Source organism: Typha angustifolia, chromosome 3 (assembly GCF_048772165.1).
Source record: "Typha angustifolia cultivar Huaian chromosome 3, ASM4877216v1, whole genome shotgun sequence".
Classification (NCBI taxonomy): Eukaryota; Viridiplantae; Streptophyta; class Magnoliopsida; order Poales; family Typhaceae; genus Typha; species Typha angustifolia.
In genome coordinates, this window is record NC_133241.1 from 7929236 (window position 1) to 7945849 (window position 16614).

Below are 16614 nucleotides of genomic sequence, written 5' to 3' on the forward strand. Positions count from 1 at the left end.
AAAAAGAAAAAGAAAAAGAAGGGAACTGTTAATGTGGGGGATCTGAGAAGACTGAAGAACTATTCCAGAATGCATGACTCTCCAATGATGAACCCCATCCATAATAATGTACAACAGCACATGTGTGTGAGCATCTAATAGATCTCTCAAAAAGAGTTGCTACCATGTGTCTATCACAACTGACATCAGTGTATCAGATCACCAGGAGTAAAAAGTTAATCGAAATGTGCATGTAGAGAGCTATTATGGCGCCACCCAGAAGACAAAGAAGTTTGACCCTGAGAGGGCCGAGTCCAAACAACTAGACAAACACCCTGGGATTGAAGCCAAATCGCCTTACTATTGGATAAGCTGTCATACGGATGTAAAGGAGAGGGTGAGACCTTGGAGATGGGGACTTATCTCTCTGTCCGTATTGAACCGGCTCAAAAGCTCAGAAAGACCCAAGGCACAGAGAAACGAAAGCAAGCAGTACCTTTCACAATTTTCACAGCCTCACTGTCTGTCACCAGTTCATTATCTCATGATGCAAGCCCTCGATGAAAACATTTGATCTCGGAAATACTTTGTGATTTTCTCCGCCACAAGTCTAGGGATAAGAAATAAATGATTGATAATTAAAACTTGTCTGGATGTTTTAGCTCGCAAGCATTCTGAAAGAGCCTTTCTGGTTGTCTTCTCCTGCTGGCCAACAATGGACAAATTAAGTAGATGGATACAAATATACAATACCTGCTCATCAAGCGAGGGCATTAGTGCATGTATAAATGCTAGCACCCAAATGCCCAAATGAACAAAAAGTTACCCGAATATGATGTACTGATCTCATGCCCATTAATAAAAGCAATGCAACCTGCAAGGATGGATTTCTGTAGTAAAATCTATGGCCTCTTGGACAACATTTCCTGCAACTAATTAAACTAACATATCCCTTGGAGTGGGAACACTGCTCCTCTTCACACTTCACCTTGTTGTTGTTTTCGCTTTGTAGGCTTGTAGGAAATAGAATCCTGCATTGCATGGGGGGATTACGGACAGAGGACAATGCAGAGACAACTCAGATAGATAAGGTTGCCACTCTCATTGGTATCAAGTACCAACGTAGTGTTGTGGATTGTACCTACTTTCAATATGCATGGGACAAGATGTATGCAAATTTTGTAGATTATGAAAGTACACCAAGTGTTTGGCATCATTATCATTCTTTATTTCCATATTTTATTTTGTTAATTTCTTTTTTTTTAACAAAAAGAAAAAGTTGAGACAGAAGGCACATAGTAGAGAATCATTTGTTATTTGTTTTGGTTTGGTCTTCAAGACCTATAATAGTCCATATGGCTTTATGAAAAGAAAAGAAATATATTAGTGGATGCTAATGATCTTTAGATCTTAAAGCTGATTTATGAGTAGATTCTTGAGCATTACAGGGAAGTAGAGAAGCAAGGGGAGGTGATCTAATATAACCATTGCCCAATCCAGCTGATGATGATGAGTAAACATAATCTACAATTCTACATTGACATGAAACTTGTAAGCTTATGCATAGGAGGAGAAAGATAGTAAAATGGGTCAAAACAAATCCTCTCTAGATTCTTCACCATGATGGGTTACTTCAGTATGGGGTCGTTAGGGGGGGTCCTCCTCAATCGATTAGAATACCTTTCACCAATATTAGTCTATACGCATGGGTGCTGACTTTGCCAGAGAGAGAGGCCCATTGGATCTGATTGAGATCTACTCTTTTGGAAGGGAGGATGAATCCAATTGAGACTTAGCAAAAAAGAAGAGGGCTCAGACCATGTCCCACTGTCTACTGTTTCTTTGTTTTTAATAGAGAAGATATTTCATTAAATCTAACAAATTCAGATACATAGAAAAAGCTTAATACACATGAAAATAGAAGGGAAGATAGTGATTCAGAGCCCTATTACAAGCCCCAGGTGTTCAAACCTGTCCAAGCAAATAGAAGTACAAGTATAAAACTCAAAAAAGATAGTCTAATAAACATCTAAACATCTAACAGAACATTGTCCAAGAAAAAAGGCACTAGAAGAGCAAAAAAAACCCCTAGCTCAATATGGATATACACAAGCTCACACTACGGCGGAGGAGGTTGTCCACGAAGTTATTTTTGTTGACGATAATCTGATTCAAACAATCACATAATCTGAGACAAAATAACAATAAAATTTATTAAAAGAACTTGCTATAAAATTCAAGTCTAATATTAAACACTATGTCATTAGGATCAATTTGTCTTTCACCAATTATTTCGAAATAATAGAGGTTAGTTTCTCAGGATACAATGTCTTATAAATAAAAGTAAACATCAATTCAAATGTATTATCAAATCATAACAGTGCAATACTCTCTCTTATGATTCAAAAATATATGAAGAGAGAAGAGTTTTGACACCACAAAACCCTCTTAGGTCACTGCAAATAATATAATTTCCTTTCTCCTTTTTGTCCTCCACAGAGAACATCAGACACAACTTGACCAACAAATCAAAATTTTATGTTCGAAGTAATGGTTTAATCTGTTATGACAGTAAGAATGAGGAAACAAAATGGATTAGTAAAACACAAAAAATTGCTAAGCATCAGGATGAAATAAATATACACTCAGATAAATGATTGATTAAACCATCAGTTATTGGAGTATAATTTGATCATAACCAAACATCAAAATCTATAGAACACGTACTTTAGATATACATATAGTGGGTAGATAGAAGAATGAGAAGGTTAAACAAACAACAACCTAGAGAAAAGACCTGCGTACTGCTTCCATTGTCACGAGTAGATGTTGATATGATTGCCAGATCTGAGATTTTCATGAGCATAGCTTAGTAGTAGGTACTGAGGACAACAATATCCAGTTCAGGGTTGACAGTGTTGCACAACAAAACAACCACTTCAGACTTCATAGTCAGTAAAGATCTATATATCAAAAGGAAAGCCACAAAGAAGGATCAAATCATGTATGTTCAAGTACGGCAGTACCCCATCGATATTGTACCGCTGTCATACAGCATTCCTCTCTCGAAACAGCCGATCCCAGCATGATATTTGCACAATTAAGAAACCCTACATATGTGTTAAGGATGCATGAGGATTCCAAAAAGTGCTCAATTAAATTTCTGATTTTTCTAGCCTCTAGCATTACTTTGAAAAGTGTCTCAACTTGTACTGAATAAAGTAAGAAAATTTTCATGGTACAAAACCTTGAAATTTCACATTTTGCAGCCATAATAAGTGACTAAAATGGGGGCCTAACAATCAATTTGCACTAAATTCAGCTTAAATATACTCAGAGGAAAGAAAATGATGAATTCATACTTTCTGAAGGAACTTGTGGGGCTTCAAATAAATAAAACCCACCTTTCCAATTTTCAGGCCTGTTAAGTAGACACACTGGGGCATCCTATCAATTAAAGCAGTGTTCACACTTTTCATCTGTATTACTGCTATTCTTGGAGCTTTCTCTAATGTAACCATTCATTATCTTCTTGAACATGACCATGTTGGCAACCTCAACTACTAATGACAAGGTTTCTCCTGAAATATTCATGCTTTTGTGTAACTAGCTTGTTGTGTAAAGCGCATCATTTGATAGGGATAAACAACTTCAAATTCTTCGACAACAATACATTTGTATAAATTGTCTTAGGAAATAAATTTCAAACATCTACAATGAGTATTTCAAGCATTGTTAAGAAAAAAAATTGTATATAAACCCATATTTAGATTATCAACAGTTCTACAAATATTCAACTCATTTCCTACAAGTTAGGCCCTTCTTGTAAAGCAAATAAATTTAAGGTTCCCAAGGTCACAAGAAATTTTTTCATACTTCTTCAACCTGCTGCATGGAGAAGAAAATAATACATTCGACATCCTAACAAATGCCTTTAAAATTCTTCTATAATTCCTTCCAAACTTTTTGGCATATAAATCAAAGGAATGCACCTCTAAAAAGCACAAAAGCCACTTAATCAACATTAGTTGTTCCAGATAAATGCAGAAAAAATGATAGCATGATAATGCAAAAGGCGGACTCAAGACATTAGAACAAATACCGTCATCAAGTAGATCAATTTAGACGAATGATATATGCATAGGACTCGTGTGAGGATCAAGCTGCAGTAATTGAACAGGAAAATTCTAGATTAGCCTTTATGCTTTTAGGCATTACACACTAAGATTGAGAAATACTGATAAAATTGATCGTATCTGAAAATTGTAATAAGAAGCAGCACTGTAGCACACAGATTAGCTTACAAATTAAGGCCTCACCTTCACATATGTCCACTATTCTAGCACAAAGGTGTGAATTTCCAAAGCTTATTAGAAGACAACATGAAATAAACCATGCAAACCAAACAAATCATAAAGGGCATCACACTGAAGTCTATTCAAACTCTGCTGATACTTTCTCTACTTTAATCGTATCTAGTTGATAAGTTCTTAATGTTGGACCCTTAGCTGCACCAACATATAGGTAGATCTGAGAAGCGGGTGGAATGTTATAAAAGAAGAGCGCAGGACGTCATAATCAACAAAAAACTCTGAAACCATGTGAAGTAACAGAGCAATAATATTTCCTTTATCATTAGCATTGTCTAAAAGTCTATATGCGAACTACAGCCAGCCCCAAAGATAGGTTACCATGACTGAATGAGATAGACAAATAAAATCATACTAGATTCAAGTTTAGGAGTGATTCGTCCCCATTCCAAAAGGATAGCACTGTTGGATACAGAGATATCTCCCCAATGGTGACAAAGGCAACAAACAACTTAGATTATGAACAATAACATAGCAGGACATCATCTAGAAAGGACCAAACTCCATTATCTACAATCTTGAAAATGTCATTTTTCTATCATCTCAGCTTATCATCTATGTTTTATATATAAAATAAAAATCACCGTTCTCTAATAGTTTAAACTTTTAGAACAGTGGTGAATTAATATAATATCAAATATAGAGACTATGATTTCAAATCCTGTCATATTTATCTTTGCCTTAAAATATAAAATTTAGTCCAAAAGTGAAAAAGAGTATTAAAATTAAATATAAAAACTACCGTTTTTTAACAACTTACGCTTGTAAAGTAGTTGATAACTTAACAAACGTGATTTTTATTTAGAATTACTAGTAGGCTCTGACACTCTTCAATCATCAACCCTCACATTCCTGCCTCTTTCACAAATTTTAACTAATATAAGTATGCTATTCAACCATAAGATTTTCCTTATCATGTAGCTGCATAATTAGAGATTCATCACCTTACAGAAATGTTTCCTTGACTGGTTAATGCTCAACATACAAGTATCTGATGACCAGCATCACTTGCTCAACTTGGCTATGTTGGATTGATGTTATGTACCTTACCCAACACAAGCCTTGGTATTTAATTCATATAAGCAGAAGCAAGGATCCATTAAACAACTTGATCTCCCTCTTTAGATGTTGATGTTCCAAAAGAAAATTAAAGTGTAGCTACATGCGCCCTAATAAAACTTTTTTGTTTTACAAGCTTTTTTAAGAAAACCTTTTAATTGTGTAGTAGTATAACCTGCTAACAGCTGCAAATCCCAAGACATGTAATCTCTAAACAACATCGAAGCCCTTATGATCCATTTAATCAGGCAGAAATTGCATGATTAACGATCCAAAAGAGATAGAAGGAACAACAAGAGCCAATTTATCAAAACAAGAAAAACTTCATTCTTTCAATATATCAAAGAAAATATATAGCAAAACACCCACCGGTATCAACCCAACTATATCCATATGAACAAATTACCCACAAGATCCAAACCAAGACATACCAAGGAAAACACCACACGATCATCATTTAGGAGAGGCACAGATACCATTACTCTTAATTCCCATTAGGACACTCCCTTGCGAAATGCCCAACCTCTCCACAATTATAACACCCTCCCCCTCCGCCTCCTCCTCCACCACCACCACCAACGGAATACCCACTCCCACCACCATACCCACCATATCTCCCTCCCCCGCCTCCACCTCCTCCACCTCCTTGGTTGCAATCCCTTGCCAAATGACCGCTCCTCCCACAATTAAAACACGGCCCACCACCACCATATCCTCCGCTACCACCCCCGCCATATACACCACTACCACTCCCGCCATATCCGCCGCCACCACTCCCGCCATATCCGCCACCACCACCCATCCTCCCAGATCTTCCCCCACTCCTCCACCCTCTTCCATACCCACCCCCACCGTAACCACCACCCCTCCCTCTCGAGAAACCCCTCCCACCACCACCGCCGCCCCCGCCGTAGGAGGAGATGGCGGATCCGTCGGGTCCCGTGACGTCGACGGCCTTGGTCCGCCCATCGTCGCCGCGCTCGACGGCGAACTCGACGGCGTCGCCCTCGGAGAGCACCCGGAACCCGTCAGCGCGGATCGAGGTCTGGTGGACGAAGAGGTCCTCGCCCCCGTCGTCGGGGGCGATGAATCCGAACCCCTTCACGCCGTTGAACCACTTCACCGTCCCCGCCTGCCTCCTCACCTGCGCCATTGCTTCGCTCCCCAAAACCCCAACCCTAGCTCGCTCTCTCTCTCTCTCTCTCTCTCTCTCTCTCCTTCGAGTTCTTGATGATTCCTATTTCTGGTAATAGATGTCTTCCTTCAAATGAGGTTGATATAAATGGAGGAAAATTTCATTTTAACAATCTTTTTTATTGGGCAAGAAAGGATCTCAGAGAATGGACGGCTAAGATTAGGCCTTCAAGGTTAAGGAAGGAATCGAGGGTGTAGCTAAGCGAAAAGACTATCATATCCTCCACATCCCAATCTTAACAGTTATAACTGTCTGTTCGTATGTGAATTAAGGAATTAGTCTTTATCTCATTCTAATTTCTAATAATTGGATAATAAAGAACAATTCAAGTTTTCTCTAAAAGAAACCCCCATATTCAGGTGTGAATATAGATCAAATAAAATGTTTAATTATTATCAACCATCTTGCCATGTATCACAGTATTATCCTCAACATGTAGGAAAATTATAGTTATTATGCATTTTTTTGATATATTTTTCAGTTATGAGAATGATAAAATAATGTAGCTCTAATAGCGTAGTTGTCGTCATCGTCAGTCGATGTTTTAATTAAGGCCAAGTGACAAAATATTCTTATGGTCATGAGCACTTTTGCCCCCACAATAATCCCTTCATATCTTGGATGTATATGTATTATAAGGATGGAATGGATAAGAAGATATAGATGGATGCCAATGCTAAAAAGGTAAAGTAGTGGCTACCTCTCAATCTCACCTTAGAAGGTGAGATGGTACCCTTTTGTGCATCAGACACTGTAATCATGATGTAGCACTGAATCTTTTTAACACTTTCTGCATGTTTCATGGAGAATGCAAAGCATGAACTGCTCTGAAAATGAATTGACCAAATCAAACATTCATCACCTGGTGAATTATAACTTGTACATTGAATGGCAAACAAAGTAAAGATGAAGGATGAAGAAAAAAGAACAACCAAATTATCAACAGCATCATCAGCTAACAGCCTAAGAATGAATACTCATCATGCCTGTCTTCCATATGAAAGGAGAAAGGTAAAAAGAGAAGACAGAAAAATGATTTAACTTGGCTCTAGATATATCATCCATCATTCTGCAGTCAGGGAATAAATTATAAGAACAGTTCAACAACAAAAAAAAAAAGAAAGAAAGAAAGAAAAGAGGCTAGTCTCCTTTTGATAAGTTTCAGCTGTCTGTCTAAGGTTCTCCAATTTGCTTACAAAGCAAAAAGGAGTTGATCCTAGTTACCACTGGAGGACAAGAGACATGGCATATTCTCCATTTTCATACAAAGTTACTGATTTATTCGAAATGCCAATTGCCATAGATCTCCGGATGCGATCCACATATATGCTCTGGAACATGGGGCGGCAAAATAGTCTGGAGGCCCTCTTGTAGATTCCCTTGAAATAGTAAACTGTACAAGATGCCTGAAATAGTAAATTGTACAAGATGCCCTTTGAATGGTAAAGGCTAAATATATTCTGATTAGGCTTTGTGATGTGCTTGCTTTAACCTCTGTGCCTCTGCACTTGTCAATTGTCAACAGGGCATAGCTAGGGAATGCAAGATCAAGCTAAAAGGATTCCCACAATGTCTGGCTGCAGTTCTGTGTCGAGGAACAAACAGTATTTCCATAGGTACCTCAGTGGATAATGTAGCATAACCTCTCCTAATATGTATGTGTTACTGTTCTCTCCGAAATGAAGAACTAAGGTCCTGTACAATTTACAAAAATGGCTCAGGAAGAGTAAGGCTGGAAACTAGAACGCCTTTCTGTAAGAAACAAGTGTAACTAACAAGATAGTTCAACAAGAAAATTGATCGGTAAATCAGTAAATGTGAACCCAAAGTTCTACTTGTCTGCATAAGGCACAAGGATGTTCACAATTTAGACATCATTATTATATTCAACTCCTGGTTATAATCCAAAGAAGAAAGGACCAATACCAAAAAAGATTTTCCTTCCACTTTCCTAACTAAATAAAAGTATCTGCAAATATGGACTGAAATATTATATTGTGAATAAATTTATGCTTAAAGAGTTTAAAAGAAGCACATCATTTCCTTCAATATACTCACCAACTTCCTTTTGGCAATCATGAACCACCAATAAATCTGATTGCATGTGGTCCACCTCTGATCAATTAATTATTTAATTGTAAAGAAGAAAACCATTTTTTTTTTACAAAAAGCTGTCTCACAAAGTAGAAAACAACAACATATTTTAAAAAGGTTTGAGAGAAAAGAAGAATGAAAGACAAGCTACATGCATCTAGTACCTTGTCATAGGGCATATTCAAATGCTGAGAAATGTTATCAGAGCTTGTTTTTTGTATAGCACCTTACTCAAATGGGAGGATTTAGAGGGCCATTGTAATCTGCTACATATAAAACTTTTTACCTACACATAACCCATTATGGAGATTAGAGCACAAAGAGCTTCATAGATGTTTGCCTAGCAGATGCAATAGTGATGCGCAAAATAGTGCAACATGTCTTGCTGGTCCAATTGCAATAGGTTTATCATAATTTGTTGCAGTTAGGCATTCACAGACCACATATACAGTGAACTTTATCTATGTCATCAACATGCCCTGTTAAGGCAAACACTTTAATCTAATGGCCTGAAAGGAGAAAGAGATTCCGCATATGCAATTGTTAGAGCACTTAGAGCTTCTGACCACAACCACTTAAAAGGTCATCTGGAACAAGACTAACTGCCATGGGGACCAATAATTATAAAGTACAACTAGGAAGTAGCTTCAGATAATAAATTTTAAGAAGAATCTGATCTACTGAGGAACATTTATATGTGTTCTAACTACCAAAACCACTTCATAAACTTCTTTCAAACAACCTCCAACATCTTCACAATCAGGTAAACAGAGTGGTATAATAAGGTTGGAAATGTGCAGAATAAACTTTCAGTTTATCTATTTGCTTGCCAATTCTTATAACTCCTTCAAGAAAATTCCAGGCCAGCAAATATATTGCCAGCAACAATCCGCCACCTTCCAACTCCCCACATAACATGCAATCAAATATTTGAATCACATTAAGGTGGAAGCATAAGAAAAGGAAAGAGAAGACAGACTAAAGGTTTTAAGTGAAAGTAATGGCTAATGGAACACTGTTAGCATACCATTCAGATTAATCAGCATTAGAACCTGCCGCTATGAACTCATCGAATCTATGAGCTTTCTCCCTTAAGATTGAAATAATCTCTTCTGAAGCATCATGAATCATCTGCGGCAAGGACTTCTCCATGCGGTCAAACCATTGCCCCAGTGTCATACTATCCATATCATCTCCTCCCTCCTCCATGCTCCTATCTTTACCTCCCCCTTTTCCACCATCCTTTTGTTCAACACCGGCATGACCTTCCATTTCCGAAGTCCCCTTTGCACCTGCCTCTGCAACCTCCAAATCATGCACAAGTACAGGATCCCGTGCCTCTTTTACCCCCTCCTCTTCTTCCTTACAAACCCTAGCAGAATTAGCTCTCGCCCTTCTCTTCTTTCCTGCTTCCTGTACCTTTGAGTCAGGAACAACAACAGAACTCTGGGATTCCTCCTCTTCGCTCGAAACCTTTGCAGAAACGGACCTTGTGGTAGGCCTCCTTCCGCTTGCCCTCCCCTTCTCATCTCGGATACACTCCTCCACGACCCCGGAGTCCAAGGTATCATCTTTCTTTGAAACCTTGTCAGAAGCAGGAGGATTTCTCTTAGATCTAGTCCTCCCCCTTCCTCTGACTTCTTCCACTGCCAAATCCAAGGGCTTCTCTTCCTCAGATCTCTCTAGAGGAGGAGGAAGGGGAGGAACTCCTCTCCTCCGGCCTCGCCGCTTCACCGCCTCATCCACCGCCGGCTGGGGCTTCTCTCCGGCGATCTTAACAGCTATAACCGTCTTCTCACCGATCTTGATGTTGTCGCCGTCGGAAATGGGGACGGGCACGGAGGCCTGGATACGAGACCCATTAAGGATGGTGCCGTTCGAGGTGTCGAGATCGGAGAGGACCCATCTCCACATCTCGCGGTCGAAATCGAAGGATAGGTGCTTCTGGGAGATCCCGGCGTCACGGATGGCGAAGGTATTGCCTCTGATGACTCGGCCGATGAGGACTAGGGTTCCGGGCTTGCACTCTAGGGTTTCCCCCTTCTTGGGGCCATTCTCCACGACCAATTGGAGGATGGGGTCCACCATGGAGAAGAATTGGACGAAATCCTAACCCTAACTCGGGGATGATCGGATGGAGAGGAAGAAGGCGACTGTTCTGCGGAGAAGAGGGAAAGAGATAGAGAGAATTTTGAAATTTCGGAATTTTTTGGGGACATTTTGCAATATAATCCCTAGAAAACATCGTCATTTCATCAAGAGGACTAAACTGTAAATAAAATTAACCTGAAGCGGTAATCGTAAAGTAACACATGGACTATTTGGTGAAAAAGCAACGCATGGACTCAATTTTAAGCACGCGTATACGCAATTCATCATTTCCCACCTTCTCTTCTCCTCTTCCCAAGTCTCCAATGGCAACTGCTTATCGTGCGCCCCCCTACTTATCGTGCGCCGCTCCCATGGCGAAGCAGCGCGCGCCCTCTCTTCCTTGCTTCCGGGAGGAAAGCCATCTCCATAACCCCTTCCTCTGTCAATCCCGCAGCTCCAATGGATGGTTGATTCGAAATCGTTCGAGCTTTACCTCGGTATCCGTCTCGAAGAGGAGGAGGAGGAGGAGGCAAGCTTCGGGAAACGAGAAGTTCTTATGCGTATTGTCTGATGGCCGTAAGCAATCTTAACCTCCAAAGATGGTGGCTTTTTTTTTTCGGTGATCGTTATGTTTACTTAATGGGTTTACTTTAAATCAGTTATAACTTGATGTCGAATTCTTTGATTATACTTTGGTTAGTACATTAAGTTCACAAATTGGTCTTTTGGCTCGTCACTGGGATCGTGGGTAGTTATATTTTGCTGATTGGGGAAGAACAAACTTGGGATATTTCTATGTAATACTTGTAATTGCATTCTTGGCTAATTATTTCCTTGTGATGGAATCTATTTACTGGGAACAGGAAATTGGACATTTCTAATTGAATTTAGTGTCTCAGTTCGTTTGTTTATCATTCACTTATGGATGAGTTTGGTTTTGGATTTCTTTGATCCTGGATCTTCTGGACTTGATCAGACATCCAGAATGGTCACAATGCCGGAATTTATTTTCCAAGTATAAAATCTCAAGGGAATGCACTGGCCGATCAAAATGGCCACTTCTTTGCCGACGCTAGCGCCACCTGAGTTTAAGAACATGTTAGAGTTCTTTCACTGTTTAGAACAATTTATGGACTGTTTTTTTATGCTTAGAGACATACGAAAGTCTGTAAAAGAATTTTAAGGTGGGAAAGTGTGCAGATCCCTAGAACAGTAGAAAAGAAAGAAGAATAAAGCAAATTATGCAAGAAAAGTTGGAGCCATTTTAAAACCATACAGGATCGTGGAGTTACGATTTTTTCAGTCTAATTTTTTTAAAAAAATCTCTTTGCATGCTAGACATGTGTGTGCAAGTATGGTTTACATTATTATCTCTTTCTAATAATGGTGTGTACAAGTTGTGAAATGTACAATTATATTGGCTATTATCTGTTCTGTTGCATTGCATAAGGAATATCCCTAGCGACATCCATCCCTTGTCTACTTTTGCCTTATCTTTGGAATGGTTCTAAAAATGTTTAAGTCTGAAGTTTATTGTAAAGACAAAGATATGAACTATTTTGGTGGATCAGAATATTCATTATCCCAGGAACTTCTAATTCTTTTCTTGAGTAACAAAAAGTTATTCCATAACATTTTGTAGGTGAAATGTTAGCGCAATTGTTGATGCTAATCTGTTGATCTTTGATTTAATTAGTATTGCTCTTTATGATTCATTATGTTAATATGCTCTGCTCAAATACCCATTCTGTGGTTAGAACTTTTGGCTCGTGTATGCCTGCTTACGTATGAAAATTGTGTTTGTTGCACTCCTAGGTTATTAGGTTAGGTTGAACTATAGAAACTTTGTGACATTAAATCACTGAATGAACAATGCAGCATTGTGGAACTTGAAAGTCATTTTTACTAATATTGACTACAGTGTTGGTGAAGACTGTCTTAATTCATCAGAGATCTGGAGAATATGTGATAACTGGACTTCTTGACTCTAATTTTCTGATTACTTATTATCCACATTGTTACCAAGGACAAATTCTGAAAAATGTATACTGTTAATATTGGATACTTTATGTACCTGTATGTTTATTCAAATAGAATTTCATAATCAAATAGGCTCATTTACCAGATTGTTGGTTTTCTACAGCTGAGGCGGTTACAGCATGTGCTTGGAATGAACTCGTAGTCTGCAGCGACATACCTGTGCTTGTTGTGTTTTGGGCATCATGGTGTGGACCTTGTAGAATGGTCCACCGTGTGATCGACGAAATAGCACGAGAGTATGATGGGAGAATCAAATGTTACAAGCTTGACACAGATGATTACCCACAGACTGCAACGTCCCATAGCATTGAACGAATTCCCACTGTATTGCTGTTCAAGGACGGCGAGAAGTTTGAAAGCATTACTGGTACCCTCCCCAAGTCCATATATGTGAAAGCGATAGAAAGATCCCTGTCTTCCTAACTATCAACCATTACATTGCAATCAATAGCATCTATACACCCCAATTTGCTGCTCTGTGGATTGGAAGAGTTAAATGTAGTTAGAGGATCACTCTGTATATTATGCTTTTCATATGTTCTACAAATTTGACAGCACTGTAAAAACTGTGAGGCGAACCACAATGTATTTGATATTTTTATCTATCCATAATTTAAATTTAGTTCAGGGCTGCATACACTTATTGGATGCTAGTTTCAGGCTAACTCAAGTCGTTTCTTTGTTGTCTTTTTGTCATGAATCAATGACAATGTCATACATTAAATCACTTACACTGATGGTCTTTTTTTCCCCCAAAATATTCATGTGCATGTGATGTTTCTGATCAATTGTCATCAACCATCAGAAATAGTGTGAACTTATTAACCTCTATCATAAATTATATCCAGGTAGAAACTTCATCTACCACTCTATTTTTCCTAAATTTAACATTTACTCCAGTTTCATCAGAAAAAAGAAAAGAAAAGAAAAAACATTTACTCCAGTAGATTGTAACAACAACTACACAAATCCCTCTAATCTTTGCTGAAAGGACAATTAAGTTATTAATTTCCCATTTAGCCACCTTGGTTAATGTGCTTCCTGCAGTGATTGTCTTGTATTCCCTACCCGATGATCAATACTATCACAAGGCAAAACCCCGCTAGAATCCAACAATGAGCATGTGAAACTTGTACTGCTAACTTTATTTATCCTATGAGTCATGACCAATTGACCACCTCTCTCTCTCTCTCTCTCTCTCTCTCTCTCTCTCTCTCTCTCTGGCAAACACATCAATGGCTCTTCCACACCTCTCTGCTCTCCTCCTCCTCCTCTTCCTCCTCTGTTCCAGCTGCAATGTAGCACTTCTAGCCAATGCCCAAGTAGATGAAACAATGGAGATCATGGAGTGGGCAAAATACCCATTTGGTTCAGAGCCCAACGAGGAAGAAGAGCTCATTGATGGATTAGGAGATGTGATCAGTGATGAGAACAATAGGAGAGCTCTGTCTTGGTATCGCAGGCATTACTTCATCTCCTACAGTGCTCTCTCTGCTAATAGAGTCCCCTGCCCTCCTCGTTCTGGTCGTTCCTACTACACCCACAACTGCTACAAGGCTAAAGGACCAGTTCACCCTTACTCTAGGGGATGCTCTGCGATCACTCGATGCAGGAGGTGATGCCATTTTGGTCATTCCACCTCTTCTTTTTTTATTGCTATATGGTTCTGGATTATGATTTCTGTGCTTTGCATTGCTGTGTAGTTGTTTTGTGCTTGATTTTGTTGGGATTATATTTAGTTAAGTTGATCAAATACCAGGATTGCCTTCTCTAATGCTTTGCTCTGCTTCCTGCCTGATAGAAAAAACTTATCATTAGATTCAGGTTGGAAGAACACTTGAGATGTTGGCTTTAGAGAAGAAATGCAAAACATTTCCAATTTCTGGGTCACATACTCTCACCTTGTGAGAGCTACTGCACTTTAAGATATATTTTTCCAATTTCATCATACTCTGTCATTATTCTTGTGTCTTCTCTTGGCAAGAATATAAAAAATTTCTTTCCGAGTGCCGCCAAAATCCATCAAGACAACCAAAACTCAGTGGCCATTGGTGTTTAATGGCTGCTGTCCCACCTGCAGTAGATGGTGTTTAATGGCTACTGTTCAGCATTGGCTACACCGAGATCGCCACTGGGAAAGTATCTAAAATGACAGGCTACTCGATCGAGATGAATCAGAGGAAATCACGTAGGATCTTACCAAGATACTGAGCAGAGATCTCATAAAGCCCAATTCCATGGAGAATTTATATTTAGTCAGAATATATCTTCCCAGAATTAACACCAGTTTATTTTGGCACAGTTAGATCATATTTTGGCAATGAGAAGAAAAGCTTATTCATGCACACAATTCTTCTAACAGTGAAGTTCCCATTTAGACTTTCATCTCACACATCTCCTTAGTGATAAAAGCAAGAATTCTTCTTCTTCTTCTTCTTCTTTTATTACTTTCCTAGTATATATATAATACCGAATCTATTCGATCTCTAAGAAGGATTACTAATTCTTAACTTTTAGAAGAATCCTTTATTATTGGGTGTGAAAGACTAACTTTTTCAATCCGTTCAATCTTTATTTTAGATTCCAACAAAGAACTAGATGTCAAACATGGAGCTTAGTAGCATAATTAGATCACCTAGTTTGAAACGAGCAAGATCACAGTAGTGTGACAGATTTTAGAACTTGAGGGAGGAGTCAGCGGTGCCCAATGTCAAATTGTAATTTATAACAAGATTTAGGATCAAGAGGCCTATCTTCAATACATGACTTGTTAATCACTGCTAACTAGTAATAATATCGTTTATACATGTTTGGTGACGCTACATATGATGAGTTATCTATCGTCGTCGTGCTAAGGACTTCGATTGTAAATTCATATCCAAATTTTCATCATTATTGCTTAATGTGTTGAAAAACAAGTGCATATAGGTCCCAAACGCCCGAAGTGTTACAATTAAGGGGTCAAAGGATGTTGAAATAGGGAAGTAACTATGAGCAGATAATTGTGAGCATGTCATAAGAACCCAAGCTAGATGATCTAAGTATAGTTCAACGTTTAAGGATGTTGTTGTTTCTTTTGGCAAGTAAATCAGTATTGTTTCTGAAGCAGGAACCACTTACCTCTTCATCTTGCCGCATTTCATCTTCACCGTTGAGTTATTGGCCAAACTAATTTTATTCTAAATTTTTTTTTTACCGAAATAAATTAATCCTCAAATTTAGTACTAAATAGAGTCTAATTTATTGTAACCATAATAAAAATGTTGAACTAATCGACGTTTTATTCCTAAAAATATATTAATCAGTTTTGTGTATTTGTCTGGTCCTATAACGCTGAACAATTCATCGTTTTATGTGTGTAATTTTTTTTTTAATTTAATTTTTTAGCAGTTAAAGAAAAAAAAATTGTATAGAGATAAAAACGCTGAACTGATTAGCATTATTAAAAACGCTGATTAATTTAGTATTTTTATTAGGGCTGCAATGAATTAGACCTCATTTAATAATAAGTTTGAAAAGCAATTTATTTTTATAAAAAATATAAAAAAAAGGGCCTGGTTTGGTCAAATCCTCTTCATCATCAACTTCTTACTCCAGAATGGTGATTTTTATATTCTAATTCATCTAAAGGATGCTGAAAAAAGAGAGAGAGACACACACATTAATGTCCCTACTATATCAATAGTAATCGTCAGGTAGATGACCTTAATGAAATCTATTCAATGAAGCAAACTGGCAGAGGTAATAATACCATGAAGGGTTAATTATTAATTACCCTGAATGTTA

At 38.2% G+C, this 16614-nt stretch overlaps 4 protein-coding genes across 12 annotated transcripts; 2 read left to right on the plus strand and 2 right to left on the minus strand.

Moving 5' to 3' along the window:
- Nucleotides 1-1844: 1844 nt before the first annotated feature.
- Nucleotides 1845-6679, minus strand: LOC140780155 (cold shock protein 2-like). Of its 8 annotated transcripts, XR_012107459.1 has the most exons (4): nt 5840-6679; nt 3006-3089; nt 2764-2826; nt 1847-2167 (listed from the first exon to the last, which is right to left on the minus strand). XR_012107459.1 is itself a non-coding variant. In XM_073125542.1 (1 exon), the coding sequence occupies exon 1, from the start codon at nt 6559-6561 to the stop codon at nt 5893-5895; it is 669 nt and encodes a 222-aa protein (XP_072981643.1). In that variant the 5' UTR covers nt 6562-6679; the 3' UTR covers nt 5620-5892. The 8 variants fall into 8 exon arrangements, 1 of the variants encoding a protein (XP_072981643.1); XR_012107456.1 differs by adding an exon at nt 4082-4142 and having other exon boundaries at nt 1846-3089; XR_012107457.1 differs by adding an exon at nt 4082-4142 and having other exon boundaries at nt 1846-3089; nt 5778-6679.
- Nucleotides 6680-7464: 785 nt separating this feature from the next.
- LOC140780161 (uncharacterized) lies at nt 7465-10902 on the minus strand. 2 transcript variants are annotated; one of them, XR_012107464.1, is made up of 3 exons: nt 9725-10902; nt 8862-8983; nt 7465-8298 (listed from the first exon to the last, which is right to left on the minus strand). XR_012107464.1 is itself a non-coding variant. In XM_073125548.1 (2 exons), exon 1 carries the CDS (start codon nt 10783-10785, stop codon nt 9733-9735), a length of 1053 nt encoding a protein of 350 aa, XP_072981649.1. In that variant the 5' UTR covers nt 10786-10901; the 3' UTR covers nt 7471-8298; nt 9725-9732. The 2 variants fall into 2 exon arrangements, 1 of the variants encoding a protein (XP_072981649.1); XM_073125548.1 differs by lacking the exon at nt 8862-8983 and having other exon boundaries at nt 7471-8298; nt 9725-10901.
- A 107-nt stretch (nt 10903-11009) lies between these two features.
- LOC140758264 (thioredoxin M5, chloroplastic-like) lies at nt 11010-13251 on the plus strand. Its single transcript, XM_073094357.1, has 2 exons — nt 11010-11364; nt 12932-13251. The coding sequence occupies exons 1-2, from the start codon at nt 11010-11012 to the stop codon at nt 13249-13251; spliced, it is 675 nt and encodes a 224-aa protein (XP_072950458.1).
- An 812-nt stretch (nt 13252-14063) lies between these two features.
- On the plus strand, nt 14064-14571 carry LOC140758265 (protein RALF-like 34). The gene is made up of 2 exons (XM_073094358.1): nt 14064-14443; nt 14532-14571. The coding sequence occupies exons 1-2, from the start codon at nt 14064-14066 to the stop codon at nt 14569-14571; spliced, it is 420 nt and encodes a 139-aa protein (XP_072950459.1).
- The last annotated feature ends 2043 nt before the right edge of the window (nt 14572-16614 follow it).

Coding starts and splice junctions, on each gene's coding strand:
- LOC140780155 (XM_073125542.1), bottom strand. CDS start 6,561: ATGGCGCAGGTGAGGAGGCAGGCGGGGACGGTGAAGTGGTTCAACGGC.
- LOC140758265 (XM_073094358.1), top strand. CDS start 14,064: ATGGCTCTTCCACACCTCTCTGCTCTCCTCCTCCTCCTCTTCCTCCTC. Junction 14,444..14,531: donor GCGATCACTCGATGCAGGAG/GTGATGCCATTT, acceptor ATTGCTGTGTAG/TTGTTTTGTGCTTGATTTTG.
- LOC140758264 (XM_073094357.1), top strand. CDS start 11,010: ATGGACTATTTGGTGAAAAAGCAACGCATGGACTCAATTTTAAGCACG. Junction 11,365..12,931: donor ATGCGTATTGTCTGATGGCC/GTAAGCAATCTT, acceptor GGTTTTCTACAG/CTGAGGCGGTTACAGCATGT.
- LOC140780161 (XM_073125548.1), bottom strand. CDS start 10,785: ATGGTGGACCCCATCCTCCAATTGGTCGTGGAGAATGGCCCCAAGAAG.